At 40.8% G+C, this 22,050-nt stretch overlaps 2 protein-coding genes across 8 annotated transcripts in view; both read left to right on the top strand.

Annotated features, from left to right (window-relative positions):
* The window catches only part of znf800b (zinc finger protein 800b), a 31,409-nt gene extending 13,107 nt beyond the window's left edge, over positions 1–18,302 (top strand). For 3 of the 5 annotated variants that reach the window (XM_044108200.1, XM_044108204.1, XM_044108199.1), the window contains exons 2-12: positions 2,131–2,233; positions 3,420–3,747; positions 5,507–5,602; positions 7,469–7,612; positions 9,869–10,049; positions 10,172–10,349; positions 10,467–10,629; positions 10,823–11,172; positions 12,218–13,354; positions 15,418–15,529; positions 16,453–18,302. In XM_044108200.1, the coding sequence (XP_043964135.1) occupies positions 2,177–2,233; positions 3,420–3,747; positions 5,507–5,602; positions 7,469–7,612; positions 9,869–10,049; positions 10,172–10,349; positions 10,467–10,629; positions 10,823–11,172; positions 12,218–13,354; positions 15,418–15,519 (2,736 nt within the window). In that variant the 5' untranslated portion in view covers positions 2,131–2,176 and the 3' untranslated portion in view covers positions 15,520–15,529; positions 16,453–18,302. Of the gene's footprint in view, positions 1–120; positions 165–2,130; positions 2,234–3,419; positions 3,748–5,506; positions 5,603–7,468; positions 7,613–9,868; positions 10,050–10,171; positions 10,350–10,466; positions 10,630–10,822; positions 11,173–12,217; positions 13,355–15,417; positions 15,530–16,452 lie in introns of all 5 variants that reach the window. The other 2 variants (XM_044108203.1, XM_044108202.1) reach the window with 2 other exon arrangements.
* Positions 18,303–19,367: 1,065 nt separating this feature from the next.
* grm8a (glutamate receptor, metabotropic 8a) overlaps positions 19,368–22,050 on the top strand; it is a 245,637-nt gene continuing 242,954 nt past the window's right edge. Inside the window, exons 1-2 of one of the 3 annotated variants that reach the window (XM_044108980.1) lie at positions 19,428–19,489; positions 19,838–20,068. The gene's annotated coding sequence lies outside the window, so the exon portion shown is untranslated. Of the gene's footprint in view, positions 19,490–19,601; positions 20,069–22,050 lie in introns of those variants that run through there. The other 2 variants (XM_044108979.1, XM_044108978.1) reach the window with 2 other exon arrangements.

The raw sequence follows: 22,050 nt of genomic DNA, 5'->3' as shown, positions 1-22,050 counted from the left end.
GCTTCTCTGCTGCCACTGCGTGGTTTTATACACTTCAAAATTTATGATATACGACACCCACAGGCAGCAACCATCATTTGTTGTGTTTTACTAACTGATTCTCCATTTCACCTCCAACAGACTGACATTTTCTCATCTGTTCTCCAGTTGTGGCTCCACTCCAGGTATTAAGTCAGAGCTCCATCATTTCACGTAGCCTCTGCTGTTGAGTTATTGCCTCGTAGTAATCTTGTGTATCAACAGCAATGAATGCAAGGATTCACAAGTTGCCTGCAGCCTGAACTCGGAAGAAAACAAATGTCCTCATTTTTACCAAAGTCCTGAAAATCTAGTTTAAGAAAATAAATAAAAATCCACTTAAGCTACCAATTATGCAACTAAAGTACCTCTGCTCTACATTATAGGTAGATTTAATTATTTGTAAACAAAAAAGTTGTTAAATTACAGTGGATCATAGCGCTGTGACAATACCATAATTCACACAGCTGTTACTATGTAAAATATTTAATTTCCTGTTGCATACTTCACTGCGGGAAGAGCTTGACCTTTGCTTTCAAATGAACAGGCACGTCTTGTTTGCTGTTGTATATTTTGCAGATATATATTTATATTTTTGTTCTCTAGAAACCTCTGGACATTAGGTGTGCATGCTTGATTTAATGTTTAATCATAAGCTCTTACTGTCCATCACTCTGGGTCTGTTAATTCTCTACATGGTGAGACAAAAGGAAGTTTTGAACCGCTGAAACATTTTACGGGCATGTTTGTCTCCCTCTGCTGGATTTTGTGGGAGACTACAATTACCGTGAGGGTTCTGAACGAGGTAGTCAAAGATGTGAAGCTGTTATTTAGTAATTTTCTTACTTTACACTCTGCCGTCAAGTTTCTTTAACTTTACCTTATAGTTTGAATGAATGTTTCTTTCACTTTTGTCATTATTTTAGCACAAATATATGTTTTGTTAAAGACATCTAAGTCAGTTTCAAAAATACATTTGTGCATTCACCCACTGTCTGACTGCTGTCTGTAAAGCTGGGGGGAAGAAACAAACGTAATATACGACTTCCAAGCCACACCAATCTGCTGTTGGTGTGGCTCCTTTTGGTTGGTTTTTATTTCTGTTTTTAGACACATCTTCAATCACAACATTATTAAATTGCATACAGTTATAGAAAAGGATTGTACTTTCAACTCCATCTGGAATTCAAATGATTTAATAGTTTGTAGTCATACTTCTCGCAGAACAGGTAGTGTGTCACCAGCGCAATTTATCAGATTTTATCAACAGTTCCCACTAGAGGGCAGCAAGCTATTATTATTTTTTTTTTCTTATGCTTTGATAAAAATAATTCTTGTTTTAAATTGGTGATCTGCTCTTACAAATGCTTTGCTATGTCTATGTATTTGTGATATGCTTTTAAAAGTTTGCACTGCCGATTTGGAGTTTAGCTGGTTAAGATTTCTCTTTATAAAGTATTCATCTCCTTGGATGTTTTACCCTTTTATTGCTTTCAAAAAGGATAAAATGGAGTAATTTTGCTGTAATATATTCTGCTTCCTGTTAAATACTGAGAACTATCTCCCTGTGGTGAGCTCATGCTTGATGTCTCTCCATAGTGAATAGTTTTCTTTCAAAATGGTCTTTACAGCGTTTCTACTTCCTCTAACAAAATTTTTAAGCACCTCATTTTTAGTTTCCTGCTCACCGATCAGGGGCCGTCAAGTGCAAAAATCCTTTGATTGCTGACACCACATCTATAATTTTAAACTGCTCTGTATTCACATTTCTTACATTCTTGTCAATCTGACAGAGAAATAAAATATGAGGAAGATGATTTACAAAAGCAGCTCATCTTTTGGTTAAGATTTTGTTCCACCATAATAGTTAAATTAGCTTGTTTTTAACGAACTAATATGTTTGCATTTATGTTAATAGTTTGCCTGTGTCATAAATTTGCTAAAGATTTCAAATTTGATTAAAAACAAAGATCACACCCCAGGTTCTGACATTTTGTTATCTATTTTGGCTCAGCTGAAGTTACCAACAGCCATTTTTAACTTTAGTCACACACCCAGCTGAAGTGGTGTCTAATTCATTAGCTTACATGGACTGTTGTTGCATGGTTACAGGTGAGCTGGTCGTGAACGTGTGGTACACCAGGCCAGTCTTGGGAGCATGGTGAAGGCCCAGAAATCACTTGGGAGGAAGACTGCTCATTGTCTCCGCAGACAGGTACTGCAAAAACCCCCCCCCAAAAAAACAAAAACACTCACTCCTCTTTTCCCACATAGATTCACCTCATGCAAGCACGTGTGTTTGAATGTACGGAGCGACCCAGTGGCCAAGCGGTACACCGTCTTGTGCTGATGTATTGTAATGTGCCTAATGTGAACTCATTTATCCATTTCCAAGGGCAGCAGGGACACACAGTTAGCTAGATGGACACAGACAGAGAAAATGAGAATAAATTGGTTTGTGGGAAAGAAAAGAAAAGGATTAAGGAGTGGAAGAGGAGGAAGGTCTGGTTTACAGACACAACAGCACATAAAATCTAAAAAGCTGGAGCGGAGTCACTTATCAGCTCAAGGGTGCTTGTGTATTCTGAAGATAATGGTCCTTCACAAATAATCCAGCTGTTCAGCTGACCTGATGGCCATACACATGGATACCATCCACATCCAAGTGTTCTGATGCGGTAACAAATGTACATTGTTACCGACAATGTACATTTGTATACCTGGTTAAGATCCTAGGAGTTTGAAAGAAATTACAAAACTGGCTTTTAGCATTTTCCAAGCTCAGAAAGACAACTTGTATATTTAATAGTGACGCATTCGCTATTGCTTATTCTGTTTTCTAATGGAATAAAAAGTGAAAAGTGTAAGCTTTCTAGAATGTGTAGTAAAACTGATCTAAATGAACCCGGACAGCATAAGAGCAGTCAGTCAGCCTTTTATCACACAGCCAAGTCAGAAGCCAACTTCAGACTTGGCTGTACAAACATCAAAATATTCATTTTTGAAATGGAAAATGTTTAAATGCCTTCATAAGCTTTTGTTCAAATTAAAAGTACTCTTTCTGTGCCTTGCTGAAAGTATTCTTGCCTCCTTTTTTTGTCTAAATTCTCCCAACGTGTTTATGGCAGCATAATTCTGGTGAGATACTTTTGAAAGCTGAAAAACTGTTTTCCACCATCGATCTCTATTTAATCTGACTTTGTTTTTGCTATTTTGCATACCAAATTGGCCTTCTTCAGATGTGCAAGTCCTTGTTATTTTAGATTGCAAGCAATCCCTCACATCCTTTGAACGATAACTTTGGTTATAGCGATAATTTCTTTTTTTGTATATATATATATATATATATATATATATATATATATATATTTTTTCTTCACTTATGGTCTGGTTTTTCTCAGGGTGGTGGTCAGACAGAGATGGAGGAACTTAACGTGGACAATCAGCACCCACCACAAGGGCAGTCCAAGGCAGGAGATCAAATCCTCATTCAAAATTCTTCTCCCGCTGGAAGCTTGTTGGAAAACTGCGAGCACAAGGAAGCTCCGGTGGAGGCCCAGGAAAAGAGCGACATCTCTGGCCAGCTGCAGGCCAAGTCTCTGTGGAAGCCCATTCCCCCTCTGCTGCCCGAACCCCACAGGAGCACCAGCACAGAGACCAGGGACCAGAGCTGCCAGACCGAGGAGCAGGGTCAGCCTACCGCGGCCAATAACAACGGCCATAACACAGGTGCTTCTTTCGATTCTACACGTCTCGCCGCTTTGATTCATTCACCTCCAGGCTAAGACTGTCCGTCAACCCCCTGCGTAGCTTCACTGCCAGGGCACCGAATGTAGCCGCTCAAAATAAAGCTGAATGATTTGTTCTCACTGAGAAATCGACTGCTGTGTAGAGGAGCTGTTTTTGGCTCCGAGTGCAACGACGTGCATGAGAAGTTGGCTCGGCTTATCCAAACATTTAAGACGGTTGTGTTTGTAGTGGAATTCGTCCTGCCAGGGTTTGCACCCTGTTGAATCACGATCCAGTCATATTAAGAGTTTGAACTGATGCTAGTCGTGTTTTTGTGTAATGCTTTGAGCAGTCACTGTAAACCGGACTGATCTTTGACCCCTCCTGTGGGTTATGCGGGTTCAGTGACCAGTACTGCTGGGATTAAAGCAGTTTAGAAGTAGAGGTGAAGGGGGGGATGGTGAGGAAGACAATGCTTTCCATCATCCATTTAGTTAAGCTAATCCTTTTCCCACCGTTCTCATTCATGTTTCCAACCTTTCTAGTCGATGCCTTAGGGGATTTGTCACTGCGTCCACAGCTTTTCCTCACCGTCCTTCACTTTTACCTCATCAAATCAGCTGACCCGACTGTGAAATGGATCGAGTCCGTGCTGCTTTTCCACTCAGGTCTCATGAATGAACTGCACCTAACTCTGATTAGGGAGGGTTGAATCACAAACACGAGTCTCACAGACAGGGTTGAATGCTCAGAGGGACAAACTGAGCACTATTGCTGAGCTCTTCAACCTCCCTGTTGTCTGCCTTAAGTCTCACTTCCTTTCATTATCATTCAGCATAGATAAAATGCTAACACTGTCTTGATTCAGTAACAGCTTTGACAAGAGTGTTGTTGCAATTGACAACACTAACTTTCCAACTAAGTGCTTGGAAACGGTGCGTTTACTTTTCAGAGAAAGATCAGACGTTAGAGTTGCCAACCAGCCAGTTGTTAGTCAGGACCGATCAACCTGAACATCCACTGATCCTAGTAATCAACTGGTTGCTCAGTGCAACTTTAGCAGGTTGTTGTATGATGTTGTAGCTTTTCTCCTTTATTTTGTATTATATGTTTCAAAACCTCAACAGTGAAAACTAGACTTTTACGTAAAAATAGCATCACAACAATTACCTTTGGTTTCCTTTCAGATTTCAACATTTGTAACAAAGCATGTTAGTAAATAAAAAAAAAACAAAGATTCTTCTTCAGGATTTCTGCTTCCTACTTGACCCTTAACTCTGTGATTCAGGTCACCAGTGAAGGAGGACATGTCCTTTGGGATGCGTCTCTGATTTCGTCAGATTAGGTGACAATGAGATGCTCTGGTCTGTGTTGAGCCAAAAGGACAGATGAAGTCCTCGCTGTGTTCTTCAGTAGCCCAACTGAAAGCCGTTAACTTCATTTTTCTCGTGCAATGCATTTGTTCTTCTGTAGGGATCCAGATTTTACTTTGAAGAAAGATGTCCTCCTTTAGCTTTGCCTCTCTTTCCTTTAAGAGCTTGTGTGGTGTTAGTGTGATAGAAGGTAATAAGGTCAGAATGAATCACTGCCCCGTACAGATCTCATTGTGTGGGCTCTTTTCAGCACACAGTAATTTACCTCGTTCATAGCCGCTACACAGACCTCTTCTCTTGCCATGCTATAGTTCTCCAAGATGGCCGTACTCTTATACAATTAGGAGCTGACTTTGATATAATGCTGTGTCTTTCTCTCTGTCTAGGTTTGTGTGTTGAGCCTGGCGATCCCCCTCTGCTCCAACAGCCTCTGCAGACCTCCAAGTCTGGGATTCAGCAGATAATTGAATGCTTCCGATCCGGTACGGGTCTCTGTTTTCTTGTTGTTTCCTCCTCCTTTTATCTACCTCTCTGCTCTAGCTTCGTATTACTATTTTTAATGTGTGTGTCCTGTTTTTTTTCATTGGGTTGTTCATTGATGCGTTGTGATTAAAACCCTCACTATGAAGAGCTGGATTTAAACAAAAGGAGGACACAGCTAATGTTCTTTCTGGAGTATTTTGTATTCATTCTTTTTAAGCATTTTTTTTTTTCATTTGATGAAATTTTAATTCTTAAAAGTTTAGAAGTGTATCTAAAATCTATTATTAACTACATTTACTTTTAGATCTGCACGGTTCTGAAGTTTTAGGCCAATTTATTATATTTGACTTTTGTAATTCTTTAAAAAGCATTACTTATTTTAGCAGATTCAGACTTTTAATTTTTTAACTTTTAACTTTTTCCAGGAATAAACAACCGATATTTCTTTAACTTTCTACTTCATTAGTCTGATTATTTATATTCAAAGCATCTAACAAATATAAGATATATTGTGTGTGGTTAGCACAGCAAGCTCTTTAAACAGTGCAGTCTTTTGATGTGTTTTCTATAGAGAATGAACTAAAACTCCAACAGGCTGCCCTTAGTTTCACTCCATAACAAACTGGGTCAAAGTTCCCATTTTAGGAAAGAACACAAGTTTGGGTTTTGGTAACAGCATCAACTCTGAAGACTTCTGTTTTAGCTAAAAATCATCCGACCCCAGTCGCTTGCCAATCTCGGGGTGCAGTTCTGGTTTCTACATCTATTGAAGATGTGGCTGCACATCTTCAATAGATGCAATCATTATTTCACCTCGTCTGTGTTTCCTCTAAACCTGCGTTGTGTAGATGTCACCTGGACCATTTTACCTCTGTCCCAAATCACATTTAACCTTAACGTTTGTGATTGATAATGGAGCCTGAGGAGGTTTACACATGTGTGAGCGCCAGCTAGCAGCAGAAAAAAATCATTTTTATCCAAATTACAGAACCATGGCCTTAAAAGGACAATAGAAACCAGAAAGCCAGTGTTTTATCCTGTGCTGCTGAATTATCCAGATAGGCTGCTGCTTGGCAACCTCTGAAGAAGTGAAGTTCAGTTACTGGTTAAAAGAAACACTGCTTGTCCTTTCGTGTTGCTGTTTTTGATTCGACTATAATTCCTGGATTTGTCTAAACATTTAATTGCACAACCTGATGGAAATAATCTGCAGAATAATCTGAATTAGAATTTCTACTGTAAAATGTGCTCTCTAAAACTGCTATGAGAACTCAAGTTCAATCTGAATTGATTACAAACCACTTTAATCAGAAAGCTGACGACAGTGACATAAAAAAATGGAAAGGGGCTCTTTTTATGGAAATTAAGCACTTTAAAACAAAAGAAACCAGAGAAGAGAAAAGGAAGATTGATTAGAACCCAGATGATTTGATTTCTTTTTGTCCTATGAAAAGAATTCTACAGATAGGACAAAAATACCCCTGACATTTATTATTTGACCAATTAGGTTCAGCAAAGCAAACCAGTCGACAGAAGTTATAAAATCTTTTTTTTCATGAAGTAAAAGAAGGGAAAAAAATGTAACCACGATCCAAACAATCACAAAGCATCACAACCGCTATTTTTTTGCACCCCAATTTGCTTTTGTTAAAGTTCAAATCGTCAGTTTGCAAAAAAAAGACTTTATCGCTACCAATCTCCTTTCAAAATATGAGAAATGCCAAAAAACGTTATTGCAGACCTTTTTGAATAAAGTTCCAGGCGTGCTTGCCATTTTCTCCTGGAAGATCACATTAAGATGGATAATGAGGTACAGAAAGACTCATCTGCTCACTGTTTTTTTTTTTGTTTTTTTTTACTTGCAGGCACCAATCAGCTCAGAAGTATGCTACTGAGGGAGGTAGACACCATCTTTGAGTGTAAACTGTGTCGCAGTCTGTTCAGAGGCCTCCCGAACCTCATCACGCACAAAGAGTACTACTGCTTATCACGGCTACCTGAATCTGACGGTGAGTAATGCAACACATGCAATACCAAAACCCTGTGAAGGTTTGTGAATTTACAAGAAGCTTCGACTGGCAAACCAACACAAAGCAGTGCATAACTAACCGCTGACGTCTGTCATTTAATGCCATTATAAATCCATGTTTGTTGGAGAACGTTAGCAAATCATGGAGACCAAGAGACTCTGCTTAAAAATTCCCCACAACTTGATCCCTGATCTTTCTGCAGTGTTAAATTATATTAAAAGTTGGAGTTGAAGCTACAATCCAATGGTTTTAATCAAAGCATATTTATGTACTTATTATCAATAAATGTGGTCAAGTTGATGGCATATGTAATTTGTAAGGGACTGTAAACATGCAGATATCCACTGAAGCAAAGGACTCATGCAAATCATTCTGTAGTTCCACTTTCAAAACCCTAAAGTAAAAGTAAAAGACATCAAAAAGCCTAAATGTCCTCTCTTGTTGTGAAAATCAACAGAGAGAACAAGTGAAGGCTACATAGATTAATTTGTGCTTACTAAAGATTAAGTAAACATCTGAAAGCATCCCACAGATCAGCTAGATTTGTCTTGATTTCCTCTAAGTCATTGTGAACTCTGAAGTTTGTACAAACACTCTCTGTCTTCGCGGTCTCCTTGGACTTCGTCACATTTTACCTCAGTATTCTGTCACTCCAAGGATCCCTCACTCGCTTTCATGCCATCTGTCTCCTAATTATGATTCCTGTCCTTGCAGTTTCATATAGAAGCACACAGTAGAATCTTTTGTCCTTTGAACGTTTATTGCACAAAGGCTGGCTTTCCCTCCATCAGAGAGACTATAATTTGTCAGTGTTTGAGCTTTTTCAAGTTCTAATTAGCTACAGTGTGGTTCCATGTTTCCACTTTTAACTCCAGGGGATGAAGAAGTCTGTAAAACTCTTGATATCATTTCTGTAACTCTCCCCTCCTAGAAGGGAAAGCAATCCTAACAAAAGAAGTCGATATATTTTGTTGAGTTTTCTCCACCTTACCAATTACTGCTGTATGAACCTTCTCCATCCTAATGCTATCATCTGCCTGGGGTTGTAATGATGTTTCCTCTGCACAAGTAGCTTGGTTTTCCTCAATAAAGAGGTTATAGCTTTGGGTTGGATGTGTATTTTATAATTAAATGACCTAATTGCTGTCTTTCCTGTCTTTGATATTCTGAGCATTGAGCGTTTTTTGTTGCAGCAAAGTTTTGTTTTCCCGAAACACTCATTTGTCTTAACTGTCGCGTTGCACCCCAACAATGTGATCAGATGAGTCTTCTGCCTCTTCGTTTCTAGTTGGGTATTTTTCACACTAATGAGGCTTAATGGCAAAATGATTATATGTGCTGTAGAGAAGGAACTCTCTCCATGATTACAAATATTTACCAAGCAGATTGAGCCACAAGAAGTCATGTTTTTCTGTTGCTTCTGACAGTCACATTAACAGCATCAATATTTAATGTTTTTTTTTCCCCCTTTTACCATCATTTAGTTATTAAGCAGAAAGTTGAAGGCGGGACTTATTATGTTGTCTGTTTTGATTTCATCTGATTCCGATGTATGAGCTCAGAGATTTGAGATGAATGGCTGCTGTTTCAGTTTTTTTTTTCTTTTTTGTCTGTTAAACAGATTCAGTGGTATGCCAAATTATTCATACCCCTTAAATTTTTAAAATATTGTCACACAGAATTTTATATATTTAAACACAGTGATATATATTGGAGAAACATGAATATGCATTTATCTTAACCATTCCATAGTAGCTTTGACTGGAGGGTTTCTTTTTAATTATCCTGTGTCTGCGTTTTGTATGGCAGCTAAAAGGTTCAGCATTCGTTCTATTTAACCTGAGGACATTTTGTCGTTTGTTTACCGCGTTCCCTACATGGTTATGGATTTCTGTTTAGCATTAGCTTTGTCCTTGCCACTCTTAAGCACATGTAAAGTTTGTGGAGAGCATGGCCGTCAGTTGTCCTGTTGTGAGATTCACTTACCTGAGAATTCTGATTATTGAAGTTTGCAATCATCGTTAACGACAGAAATAAAACAAGACAACAGCAGTTGCCCTGTTTTGTTTTTTTTTACCGTTCACAGTGGAGTTCTGACCACAGCTTTCACAATCATACGTAAAATAACCATAACTCAAAAACAAATGCCTATTTAATTCACTAGGTTTGTGTTGTGTGGTTAATGGCATTACGTTGTAACAAACCTACCCCTGAACTCTGTATCTTCTCTGACAGGCTCTTCTGGTGATGACCGACAGAGTGTAGCCATGAAGGATTTACTGGATGCCATATATCCTAGAGCTGACCGGCCCGACTACTTGGTCCGATTAGAGCCCATTCAGACCACCAACAAGGCGGTGTTCCAGTACCTCACCACAGACGAGGAGCTGGCGAGATTTCCATCACACACAACCAGGTACGTTTTATTAAAACAAGGGACAAACACATATTTATGGTAAAACCCGTTGCGTTTAAATTTACAAACAGAAAGTATTTTATTGACTAAAGTCACTCATCTGTTTTTGTTGTTCATCACAGTGCCAGAGAGAGTCCTGTTGCTTGGGAAGGAGAGACTATGGAGGGTGTGGAAAACAATCCAGTCAATCAGTCAAATGCACCTGAGAGCCACAGCAGTCCAGGACCGAAGACATGGGAGGCTGACGATGAGGCGAAAGAGGAACATCCAAAGCCTGAAGATGAGGGCTCCAACAGTGGGGTAGGTTGTAAATTTGTTGTTTAATATCTCTGTGCAAGTTTTTATTTTTTATTTTTTTTAACAAGGTCTGTCTTGCTTTTGGTACAAAATATGTTTTTACTTTTCCTGACCATCCAGGTTGAAGATGTGACCATTTCCTGTTGTCTCTGTGGCCAAGACTTTAACTCCCGTCGGAGTATCAGGCGTCACTGCCGCAAAATGCACCAAACTAAACTGGAGGAGCTCCGAAAGTTCACGGAGACGCGCACAGTTCCTACAAGCCTGCTCTCTATGGTGAAAGGTAGGAAATTATACAGTGAATAGAAATGAGTTCTGTAACATATCAATTCAAAGAACTAGCTCATGATATTAGAAAAAAACATCTTTTCTTGTCCAGTTTCAGCTCTTTAGCTGAAGAGATGCAGTTTCTAGATAATTTATTAAAAAAAATAAATGATCAGTCTGAATAGATATGTATCTCTGTGTTGTTGAAGGCCGACCAAGGACTCTCAGTACACCAACTGGAAAGTCCTGCCCAGTGTGCCTGAAAACCTTCGCCACCAAAGCCAACGTGCGGCGGCACTTTGACGAGGTGCACCGGGGTCTACGGAGGGACACCATCACACCAAACATCGCGTCAAGGCCAGGCCAGCCCTTCTCACTGGAAGTCACACCACCCAAGAAGAGCAGCAATTCGTCCCCAACACGTGCCCACAGCTCCAAGGCCACTCCTGTAAACTCTAAAACATCCACCTCCAACCAGGCCCAAGGGAAACCTCAGAGTAAGCAGACGAACTCGGCCTCATGTCGATGCACCCTGTGCAAGAGGAACTACAGCTCCCAGGTTGGTGGATTGACTCGATCACTGGTTTTCACTGATTATCAAATGTACTTTGGTTACAAAATCATTTCCAGTGCCTTCTAATAATATTGACATCCCTTGAACCTTTTTTGTTACATTACAACCACAATTCATGCATGTTATTTGAATATTGTGGTATCCCAATGTAAAGTAGGATATTGAAAGGCAGAATGAAAATGGTCAATGGTTTTCAAAGTATATATCAAACTAAAAACATGTAGCATGTAATTGTTTTCAACACACCATGTCAAAGCGATTGACATGTAGAGCCAGGGGAGTCCCGATGCAACTTTTTCACTTCTGATGAGGTACCGATATTGCAGCTTTGACTATTGGTCAACATCAATATTGACCCAATATGATATCAGCAACAATAGATATGAGATTTATTTATTATTTATTATCAACCAGTAGATCTGTGTGCGATGCAAGTACTGCTTAATGGAAATGGACTAAATTCTGGGTCGGACTACATCCAGGAGTGGAGTGTTTTCATCCGTATGCCTAGATCAGAGATTTTAGACCAGGGGTGGGAAATCCTGGTCCTCGAGGGCCGATGTCCTGCAACTCTTAGATGTCTCCCTGGTCCAGCACACCTGAATCCAACAGCTGAATCACCTCTTAAGTTCAGTCAGGTTCCCCAGAGTCCTTCTAATGACCTCATTATTTGACTCAGGTGTGTTGAAGTAGAGATACATCTAAAAGTTGCAGGAGACTGGCCCTCCAGGCCTGGAGTTTCCCACGCCTGTTTTAGACGCAGGCCGGTATAATCCGATACTAATTTTTTGGCTGATTTTGGACCGATAACTATTTCTGCATATCTACAGACTAAGACTTTGAAGATTCTGCTTTTTGAAATACCCCAAGCTCAGTCAGATTGCACGAAAAGCATAATTTTAAAAAGGATATGATTCTATCGCATGAAAAGGGGAAACGCGTATCCTGGTTTGTGGTTGTAATGTAAAATGTGTTGGGTGAGATTTTCTGGTGGTGTGTTCTAAAAAAAAACTCTGTTTGTTCTTTTTAGCTTATGTTAAAGAGACACATGCGCATCGTGCACAAGATATACAGTGTCAAAAATAACAAGTCTGGTGGCACACCGTCACCTGCTCCTGCTGTAAACACCTCTAGCACGGGCAGCACTAATGTTAGCGTTAGCAACAATGTAAGAGTGAAGGAGGAAGCAGTGGAGCAGTCAGACGAAGATGATGACATTGACAGCAGCCCTGATCCACCTCTCTCTAACAACAACGGGACATCGAAAGGCGTTCCACAAGCTGTTCTGAAGCTGAAAGAGGAGGAAGCCCCATCCAGTCCGAAGGTACCTTCATCCACATCTTCATCCTCGTCCCGTGGAGGGAACACATGCACAAACATGGCAGCCAAATTGAGCAAGTTGTCAGTCGGCTTTGACTTCAAGCAGCTCTTCTGCAAGCTGTGCAAACGACAGTTCAGCTCACGTCAGAACTTAACAAAGCACATCGAACTGCACACAGACGGCAACGACATCTTCATCAAGTTCTACCGCTGCCCTCTGTGTCGCTACGAGTCCCGCCGCAAACGTGACGTCCTGCGCCACGTGACGGTTGTCCACAAGAAGTCGTCGCAGTACCTGGCAAAGATCATGCCCAAACTGGAGAGCAGGGCGGTGAAGAGGCTGGCCGAGGTGGTCCTGAACAGTACCAAGAGGACGGGCAGCAGCGTCAAAGAGGAGGTGAACGGGCGTCACATTTCGTCGTCGTCATCCTCCTCCTCCTCTTCTTCTCCATCACCTCCAATCACCCGCAAACAAGAAGCCGCCGCGTCTGCCTCGACCGCCGCCGCCTCGGCCTCCGCCCCGCCCCCCGCCCCCATCACCAGGAAGCAGCAGGAGCTTTCATCTCCGGTCTCCACTCCCTCGCCGCCCGTCACCCGCAAGCAGGAGAGACAGCAGACGGTTCACCAGTCCCGCCCCATCAGTCCTCCTCTGACCCGGCGCAGTGAGAAACACTCGCTCTCTCGCAATGCCCCCTCCTCAACCTCATCCAATAACCAAACCCCGCACACCCGGCGACACGACGTCCAATCAGAGAGCAGCCCCGTGACGTCATCCACCGAAGTCAAAGTGACGAAGAATTTCTCTCTTCATGCTTGTGACCAGTGTGGGCGGGCGTTTGCTAAGAAGGTAAGGATTTTAATTATGGTAGCCAAATTAATTGGTTCTCAAGAGGAAATCTTGTTTTTTCACAAACTTGACTACTACAGTTTTGTTTTTGTTTTTTTTCTCTTGAGTCTGGCTTCCTCCTGATTCTAATAAAAATATTAGAGCACAATAGTTTAACAATTTTTTTTCCACCAAAAAGGTTTTTTTCACAAGTGGCACATTTTTATGTCTTGTGCGATTGCACCTAAATAAAACATGCATCAGTCCGTCCAGGATGTTAATGTTTTTTTGTGACTGTTGCGTCATAAAACAAACTAATTTTGTGACACTTCTTTTCAAAATGTTGCCATCAGAGTTGCACATTTTGTTTTTACCGTAACATGCTCTTACAAAATTTGTGATAGTTTGCGAAAATGTACATTCGTGGAAAATTTGCAAGGGGTGAGTGAATTTGCATCAATAGTTGCGATCACAACATTGCAGCATCCTAGAGGGACTGATTTATTGACTCATTAAATATTTAAAAAAAAGAAATTCAAAAGCTAAAAAGAAACTCTTGGAGTACCCAAGAAATTCAAGCAAGTGCCAGGACTCCCTTCGCTCTAAGGGCAACTCTTATTCAGGAATGGCAGCAGGTACAGGCAAGTGTTTCTACACACAATCGCTGCATCTTATGTCAACAAGGGCAGCAAAAAGCCTCAACTCCAGTGAAAACCGACTCCTGTCATGCTGGAAGTACCAGCATTTGACTGTAGCGAAGATATTATCCAAGGACTTTTGCAAAAAGAAATGTGTTGAAGAGTAAAGGCATGCAGAGGTCTGTCATGTGCTGGAATGACTTCTAATCTTTGCCTCAATTTGCCTAAAACACTCCCCAAAATAAAGAATGGAGCCAGAAATCCTACTGGGGCCAATTTGCCCAACAAACCAGAAGCAACACTGTGATGAGCAATGTTTCTTTTTTTTTTTTTTTTTTTTTTTTTTTTTTTTTCAGCATGATGGAGCATCATGCAATAAGACAGCAGTGATAAACTGGTTTAAGGATGAAAATGCAAAAGTTTTAGCTGGGTGTTTCAGCTCTCAAAAATATTAGTGGACTGAAAAGGTCCTCCTTAAAAAGCAAGAAGGGCTCTTCACCAGTCGGGGTTTGGCTTGTATTCTGCAAGTCTTAGGAAAAGAAAAGCCAAGATTCAAACTTTGGGGAAAAAATGCAACTTATCCATCAGATGTGCCCTAGTCAGCTTTTCTATTGTTTCTATGAATGTGCATTCAGTGGGGCTTTGGCATCCCTGTGTGTTTAGTAGGTGTCCCCTATCTGCTGCCGAGAGACCAGATTATTTATTTTGGAGGAGAGAACTGCATTGTACCCCATTTTATAGAAATTTAATTGGCTGTGGGGCCAGCAGAAGCTGCCATTCATGTGAGAACTCCTGCCACTGGTCTGATTTAAAAAAAAAAAAGAGAGAGAGAGAAAAAGAAATGTTAAAACACTGAAGCAGGAAACTTTGTGGAAAAACAAGGTTACCACCAGTCTTCAAACTTTTGTGCATGACTATAAAATCCCCCAAATTATGTAAACGTAGCATTTATTGGTTCCAACAGTCTGCCAATGATGGGATATAATCTGATCTTAACGGTTACATCTCTGTAATGGTGCGTTCGCTCCAAATGCGTTTTGAGCATCAGGCTCCTCTGGTTTACGTTCAAAGCCCATGTGGTGGCGCACCGAGGTCCCGTCGCGACACGCTTCACGCATCTAACGTGGCGCGGTTTTGAGCGTTTGACGCATCTGGAGTGACCAACGCACCCAACACGTCCGAAAAGTAGGCCAGCAACGGAAAACAACAGCTAGAGCAACGTAGACCCGCCCTCAACGTGCTTCCAGATAGACTTTGAACGCAAACCAGTCGCCTGACGTGCAAAACGCTGCGTACAGCGAAGTGTCAAGCGTCTGCATTCAAAGTTGCGCACGTGTCGGACTTGAAGCGTCGGACGCGTTTGGTGTGAACGCACCATAAGTATAGACTTTTATTTTATTGTTGCTTCCTCTTTAATTCTTTTTTCTCTCTACCTTCTAACTCTAGTTGTACCTGGAGTCTCACAAGCGGAGCCATCGAAACGCCACGGTGGGAGCAGTGAGCAGGAGGAAAGGAGTCAGCACCCGCTCCAAATCTCTGCTCTGGTGAAGCACACAGTGTAAGAATACAGTACTCACCTTTATTACACCGACTATTCTTCATTCCCGTCCCGTCCTCCGGTTTCCTCCTCGTCTTTGTTTTTTTTCCCTCCTCCCCTCACTGTGTGTGTGCAATCAGAAACCACTAAGTAAGGCGGAAATGTTGCGTGCCTCAGCAAATTCTTAAGTCTGCCCTTTTAAGATGTTGCTTACCACAAGTTTTGTGTGTGGCAAAAGTAAGCTTTGATTCTGTCTGTGCAGAAGACGACTCCCTTTGGTAGAGAGAAGGAGCCATTAATCAGCACACTGACCAGCTGTTTCCTCAATCCCTTATTTACTATCGCGCCGCCTCTCTCTGCTCACTAAAAATGGCGACACGTTTCTGTTCAGGCTTTTAAATCTATAGTTTTATAAATGAATAAATTAGTTTCCATTTGTATGACATCAAAACTACAATCTTCCTTTTTTTATTGGGATTTTATTAAATAGAGCCACACAAAGTAGTGCGTAAAAGTGAAGGACTCATTTGGATTCTACTTAATACTGATAAAAGATTTAAAAAAATAAATCTTTTATCAGTAATTTTTTTTTAATAAATTACAGCAACATGTTGGCTGTGGATGCTGATTATGTCAAAATCCTGGGAAATTAGGGAATTTCTTGTTTAGATCTATGAGTGTTCATGTCTCAGACTGACCTAGTCAAAACCCAGAGCTAAATCCAATCAGAAAACCTCTGATTTTCATTTGAACATTTAAGAATCACAATTTACTAAATTACATTGACATGTTTGGTTATATTGCAAAGAAGCATAAAAAGGTTTAAGGGGTGAAGTGCTGTAAACTAAGGTTCAACTTCAACTTGTGCTGATAATTTCACTGTTTTTTTTCTTTCTTTTTGTTTGTTTGTTTGTTTTTTTTTCTTCTCTCATTTCGACTTACAGATCGCCGCAAACGAAGAACAGAAAGCCACAAACAATTACACAGCAAATCAAAAACATTTAACTGGAAAATTGAGACTACTAGAGGAAGTACAAGGAAGACCTGGAAACACGAAGGAAGAAACTAAGCAGGGCCTTACAGAAGAGAATAGTTGTATATGAACCAAAAAAAAAAAGAAAACTATTGTAAACTGACAATATGTAGTTTCATAACGAAGCCAGACAGCCTGCTGCTATCTACACAAAGACTCCAATGTGCTGTACATATACATATCTGTATTTACTCATGTAAATATGGAGCTATATGCAGACTACAGATATTTACTGCTTTGCTTATATTATCCTGCATTTAGCAAGTTGCTGAAAGTATTCTGTGAACGAGTGAGAACGAGGAAATCAGAAACTGGATTTCTGGGCCCAGCCGTTTACATGTGAAAGATATATTTTGAATTCTTTAAAAAAAAAAAGAAGAAGAATATTCTAACTTAATTTTCCTCAGCTGAACTATGCCTTGTTACAGGGTGTTCCACTGGCATCTCAAATCAGTTCCTCGTTTACAGTCTGACGTTTTTGGGAAATGCGAAAGATGTAAAATTCCAACCCTCATTTATTTTCCAAATGAATTATCTACTGTTGTTCTCTGCTGCTTGGCAGCACCAAAACTAGCAAAGGTGAACTTACCTTGAATATGAATTTGTTTTAATTCAGAAATGGAAAAAAAATTAATAAATCAGTTAAATTGTTCCCATTATAAAACAAAACCCAGTCTTTCTTATTTATGCTAAAACCTTATTGTCTGATGGAGCTTTAGTGCGACTCTGAAGGTTAATAAGTCTATTTCTTCAGATGGTTTGAAACTTTAAATAATGTATGAAAGACAAGAGCTACAGTGAGACTGAGGGTAAAAATTTGCAACAGGTTACAGTCTTACTGCTGTAGTTTTTTAAGACATTATCTGGAAGAATTTACTTTCTAACTGCCTTTATATTGACCTTATGTCCTTCCACAGCCCTATTATGACACGCTGTTATGTTACCTTACATCCTCAGTGCCTAAAAGCTGGTCTGGGTGAGCTACAGAAAGGAAAACCATCCCTGACTGAAAGCCCTCCACAAATCTCTACACTGGAGCATTTTTACATTATCTGTCTGATCTTAGTTTTTAATCTTTGCCAACATAATATGTTTATTTTTACTAGTTTGTGCATTGTTTGCTTATAAAAATGTGTTTCTGTGAGTCCAACCGTTGCGACGATTGTTAGATAGCGACTCCTAAAGGTAGTCTTTGAGACACTGGGAAGAGTTTGGAGGGACTGAAGAAGACCAAGATCAGAGGAGAGTGAGGAAGACCAAATGTAGATATGTCTTAATGTTCAAACTGTAAGCCATGAAAAAGAACAAAAAGCAGAAACAAAGAAAGACCAACCTTTATTTTTGTAACAGCCAAGGCTTCTGCAGCAGACATACTGTGTATTAACTCATCCATGTCGGATGGTATAAGTAATAGCTATAATAGATAACGTACTTATTTACTAGTTGGTTTTGTTTTTTGCCCAGATGTTTCTAACATGTTTGAGCCGTGAGCATGTCATTCTACAGCAAGTTGCTCACTTGTTTACTTGTTTTGTTTTTATTTCATTTTTTTTTACTGCCTGTTAAAACACGAGAGCACAAAGACATGACTCAGAGGGGTTTAGTTCATGTATGTTTTTTTTGTCCTTAAATTTTGTTCATCATATGTTGTGATATGTTAAGCTTTTTCCTCTAGAGACCACCAGAAGTAGAAAAGCCTTTTCAGATGTGACCAGAATGTTTAAAGCCACTATTTAATAAATAAAAACATACTACTCAAAAGCCCCTGAGTGGATTTCTATATGGATTTGTGTTTGTTTTGTATTAGTCGTTTTTGTTGTTGTTGTTGTTCTTTTTCACAAATTGTTGAATTTCTTCAACTCATTAGGGCCCTCTACCGGTTTGGGGGTGAGATGCACAAAAGAAATTTAAAAGAATTGGCAAATGCCTTTCAATTAATTGAATCTAATAATTCAATTTGAAATATGAATACAATTTAATGAACAATGTATCTGTTTAATGCGTGTCATTTGTTTGTTGTCATGGTCCAATTAAACCCACCATCACCTCGCAGGCTCTCGGCCGTAACTCCGCTACCTGGAGATTAAAGCTTCCAGCTGCTGTGACACAAACTTCCCCTTGAATTGAAATTTACAAGTTCAGAAGTAATATTGATTGCTGATGGCATCACTTTTTAGATTTAAATAATCAAAATAAATACACTTTGTGATGATTATTTTATTCATGGAGATGTACCTGTACTTTCTGGGTCATTGCACTTTGGTCATTTTTGAGCAAGGAAATCGCCATTTGTTTTTATCTAACGTTGTAATTACCGCCTCTTGCCACAAGATGGTGCCATTGACCCGCCCCTCTGTGTCTTTTTCTAACGCGGTAAGATCGACAAATTGAACGTGTTGTTCACACCCTCTCCCCGGTTCCCTCAACGCTGTCAGGCAGAGGGAACACCCCAGTCTTGTTCCTATTGCCTCCACACACATAGCTTATCAAATTGTTATTACACAGCAGATGGGACGCGGTTCATTTGTTTAATTCCATTCACCACAAAGAGCCACGGTGCACTGGTTTTTATAAGTAAAGCTGCTTTGAAGGAGGGGATAATCAATGAGCTCAGTGGAAAATAAATTGGGGAAGTTCGTTCAATTAACCGTGCTTTTTTTATTATTTTTTATTTTTTATTTTTGATGACTTATTGATGTGTTCAAATAAGCAAAAGGGACAGAAATGCATCCAATTGATCAGTAATAAACTTAATTGAACGTGGAAGAGGGACCCTGCGTGAGGATAGTGGCGCAATTAGGCGTTGATTTGGTGCGTCGTGCACCAGCACTAAGGAGTCTGAGCGGGTTGTGTGTGTGTGCGCGCACACGAGCCGACAAAAGCAGACTTTAAGGGAAAACTGACCACGCGCAAAGTGTGCGCGGGAGCTTACGGATCACCCTAATCAGGTGGGTTTTACCAACAATATTGATCCGTGCCGCGTGTCATAAATTCCTCTGCTCTGTCTCCCCCTCCTCCACCTCTCTCTCCTTCTCCATTCTCTCTCTCTCTCTCTCTCTCTTTTTTTCTGTCTCTGTATCTCAGATTCATTCTTGGTCATCGGCTTCTACAGACAACCTCTATTTCCATTGTCTCCTTAAACAAATGCGGAGTTAATAGTTCCAGTTTGCGTCACGACTGCAGCTCCATGCCCTTTGCGGATCTTTCTACATTATTATTGTTATTATTATTGTCTTGCAATCAATCTTTTGATTTTTGGAGAATTTTTCCTCTCTCACTCTCTCTCTCTTCACCAGGACTCAAATATAAATGTATATTATTTGAGCTGTGAAACTGCTGAGCTCCGCAAGGAAGTTGCCCAAGGCGGACAGGGACCCCGCGGGATGCTTCCCCTCTTCCACATCGTGGGTGGAACCTAAATTTCTGATTTTCTTACCTTTAATACTCCCTCCGTGGGTGTCTTCACATTCCTTCGGTGATGGGTGCTTAATGCCAGATTGTCTCATGCTCTGCGCAGTAGTTGTTGGGTGAGTATGGATGTCTGAACTTGATGCATTCTGTCGTACTGGAGGTATATATGAAATAATGCAAAGCGCATTTGTCTCTCTCTGCACTGGTACTAATTAGGCTGCAATCAGAACCCCCGGAATCGAGCCTATTGGGGATGCATAATCAGCGCACACGCCTAGACTTTGATCTCCAACTCTCTCAATATGCATTTTATCTCCGAGACGCACGACTCTCTCTGTGCGAAATGTTGGAGAAAAATGCAATTGGACTTGATCGTGTGTTTTAAATGGTTGTATATTTTTTTGACTAGTACATCTGTTTGACGCCCCTAAGAGTCCAAATGTAGGTAAATGCAGGACCTGCTCAGGTAGAGGAATAGGGGTAAAGACCAGCAAGTGGCTCCAGGGAGTAAGAGAAAAGTGCTCCAAAGGGACTCACTGACCAACAACTCTCAGACCATGAGTGAGGAAGAAACGAAGGGTGAAGAGGACAGAAAAGCTATCTCTTTCTGAGAAGAGCAAACCTGTTCTCTTCCCCAAAAACCAGTGATGAAGGAGGGGGTTCTGCGTGCAGCAAGGGAGGAGGAAGAGGAGGAGGCAACTGTGGCTTGCAGAGGATTTTAGATATAAGAATGAAGATGAACTCCCAACAACCAGCCGAGGGTGTAAATTAAAAAGAGTGATGAGCTCACTGAAGGCTTTTTAGGGTTCAACCCTCTTCATCTTTGAGCCACTAAACATCACAGCAGGGGAACCCTCATCATCCTCCTCCTCCTCCTCCTCCATCTCCTCCTCTTCCTCAAGGCAGCCACAAGAGGGATTAAATAATTTTTTCCCCCCTTCCGCTCTCCCCCAGCATTTGAGAAGAATCATAAGAGCTCTCTTGAGGTTGAAGGAGTAAGAGCCCAAGATGATTAGCATAAGATCAGGTGTGTTGTATGTGAGCGCGAACACACAAATGTCACCTCTTTCACCCTTCAAGCCACTGATAATCCTCAGAGAGACTGAGTGTAAATAAGGCTGGAGACCGGTTCGTTCACCCTGATCAGATCTGTTTCTTTTCAGCGTCCCTCTGGAGACATTTGCGTGTAGTTGCAGCTCGAATAAACAGAACAGATTTGAACTTGTTACCTAATGCCTCCAGCTGACAAATGCCTTAAACTTTGTCATATATTGTCGTGTTACAGCTAAAAGTTTGAGTTTGGTTTTTTTTTGGGGAGGGGAGGTGGTAGAATTTCATGTGCAAGATCAACACAAGATGGCATGTCGTTGTTTAGGTGTTGCCGGAAACTCTTGGCCGGGCCGTTTGCACAAATGAATATGCTTTGATCAAAACCATTCCACTGCAGCACTGGGCTGTATGTTTATAGCCATTGTTCTGCCTTTGGGCGTCGTTTCATAAAACTTCCCATTTACCCTGATCACTTTGGAATCATCATCATGTCATCATAGCGGTTCTCTTCAGCAGGGGACCAGGGGCAGCCGGTGTAGAGTTTTGCATGTTGGGCGAAACGTTCAAATTAGGTCTCGTCTGACCAAAGCGCCTTCTCCTGACTCCCCCTTATGGCCTCCTCTTTTCCTTCCATTCTTCCTTGAAGGCGAGATTTCTGGAGTGCATTCTAATTCAGATTCTTCCACATGAGCTGTGGATCTTGACGGATCTCTGCGGCTACCATGGGTCACTTGGCTGCTTCTCTGATTAACGCTCTCCTCGTCTGACCTGTCAGTTAGCTGCGTTGCTCTTTCCGCTTGATGCCTTCAGAAAAAGCGTGGTATTCATACAGTTAAAAAAAGAAAAAAATGGATGTGGGTCTTTTGTATCGCGGGACATTTGGAGACCACTGAATGCACCCGGTTTCATTTAGGGTCGTCAGAGTACAGGTGGCTGAATTCAAATCGGTCCCAACAATCCCAAACGGCATTCGTTGACGTTTGTGAAAAGGTACGGGAAACCACGGTGACCATGAGTAATTGTGCAAAGCGCTGTGAAATGAAACGCT

This window comes from Gambusia affinis, linkage group LG23, assembly GCF_019740435.1.
Source record: "Gambusia affinis linkage group LG23, SWU_Gaff_1.0, whole genome shotgun sequence".
NCBI classification, from domain to species: domain Eukaryota; kingdom Metazoa; phylum Chordata; class Actinopteri; order Cyprinodontiformes; family Poeciliidae; genus Gambusia; species Gambusia affinis.
This window is presented reverse-complemented; position numbering and strand designations above follow the sequence as displayed.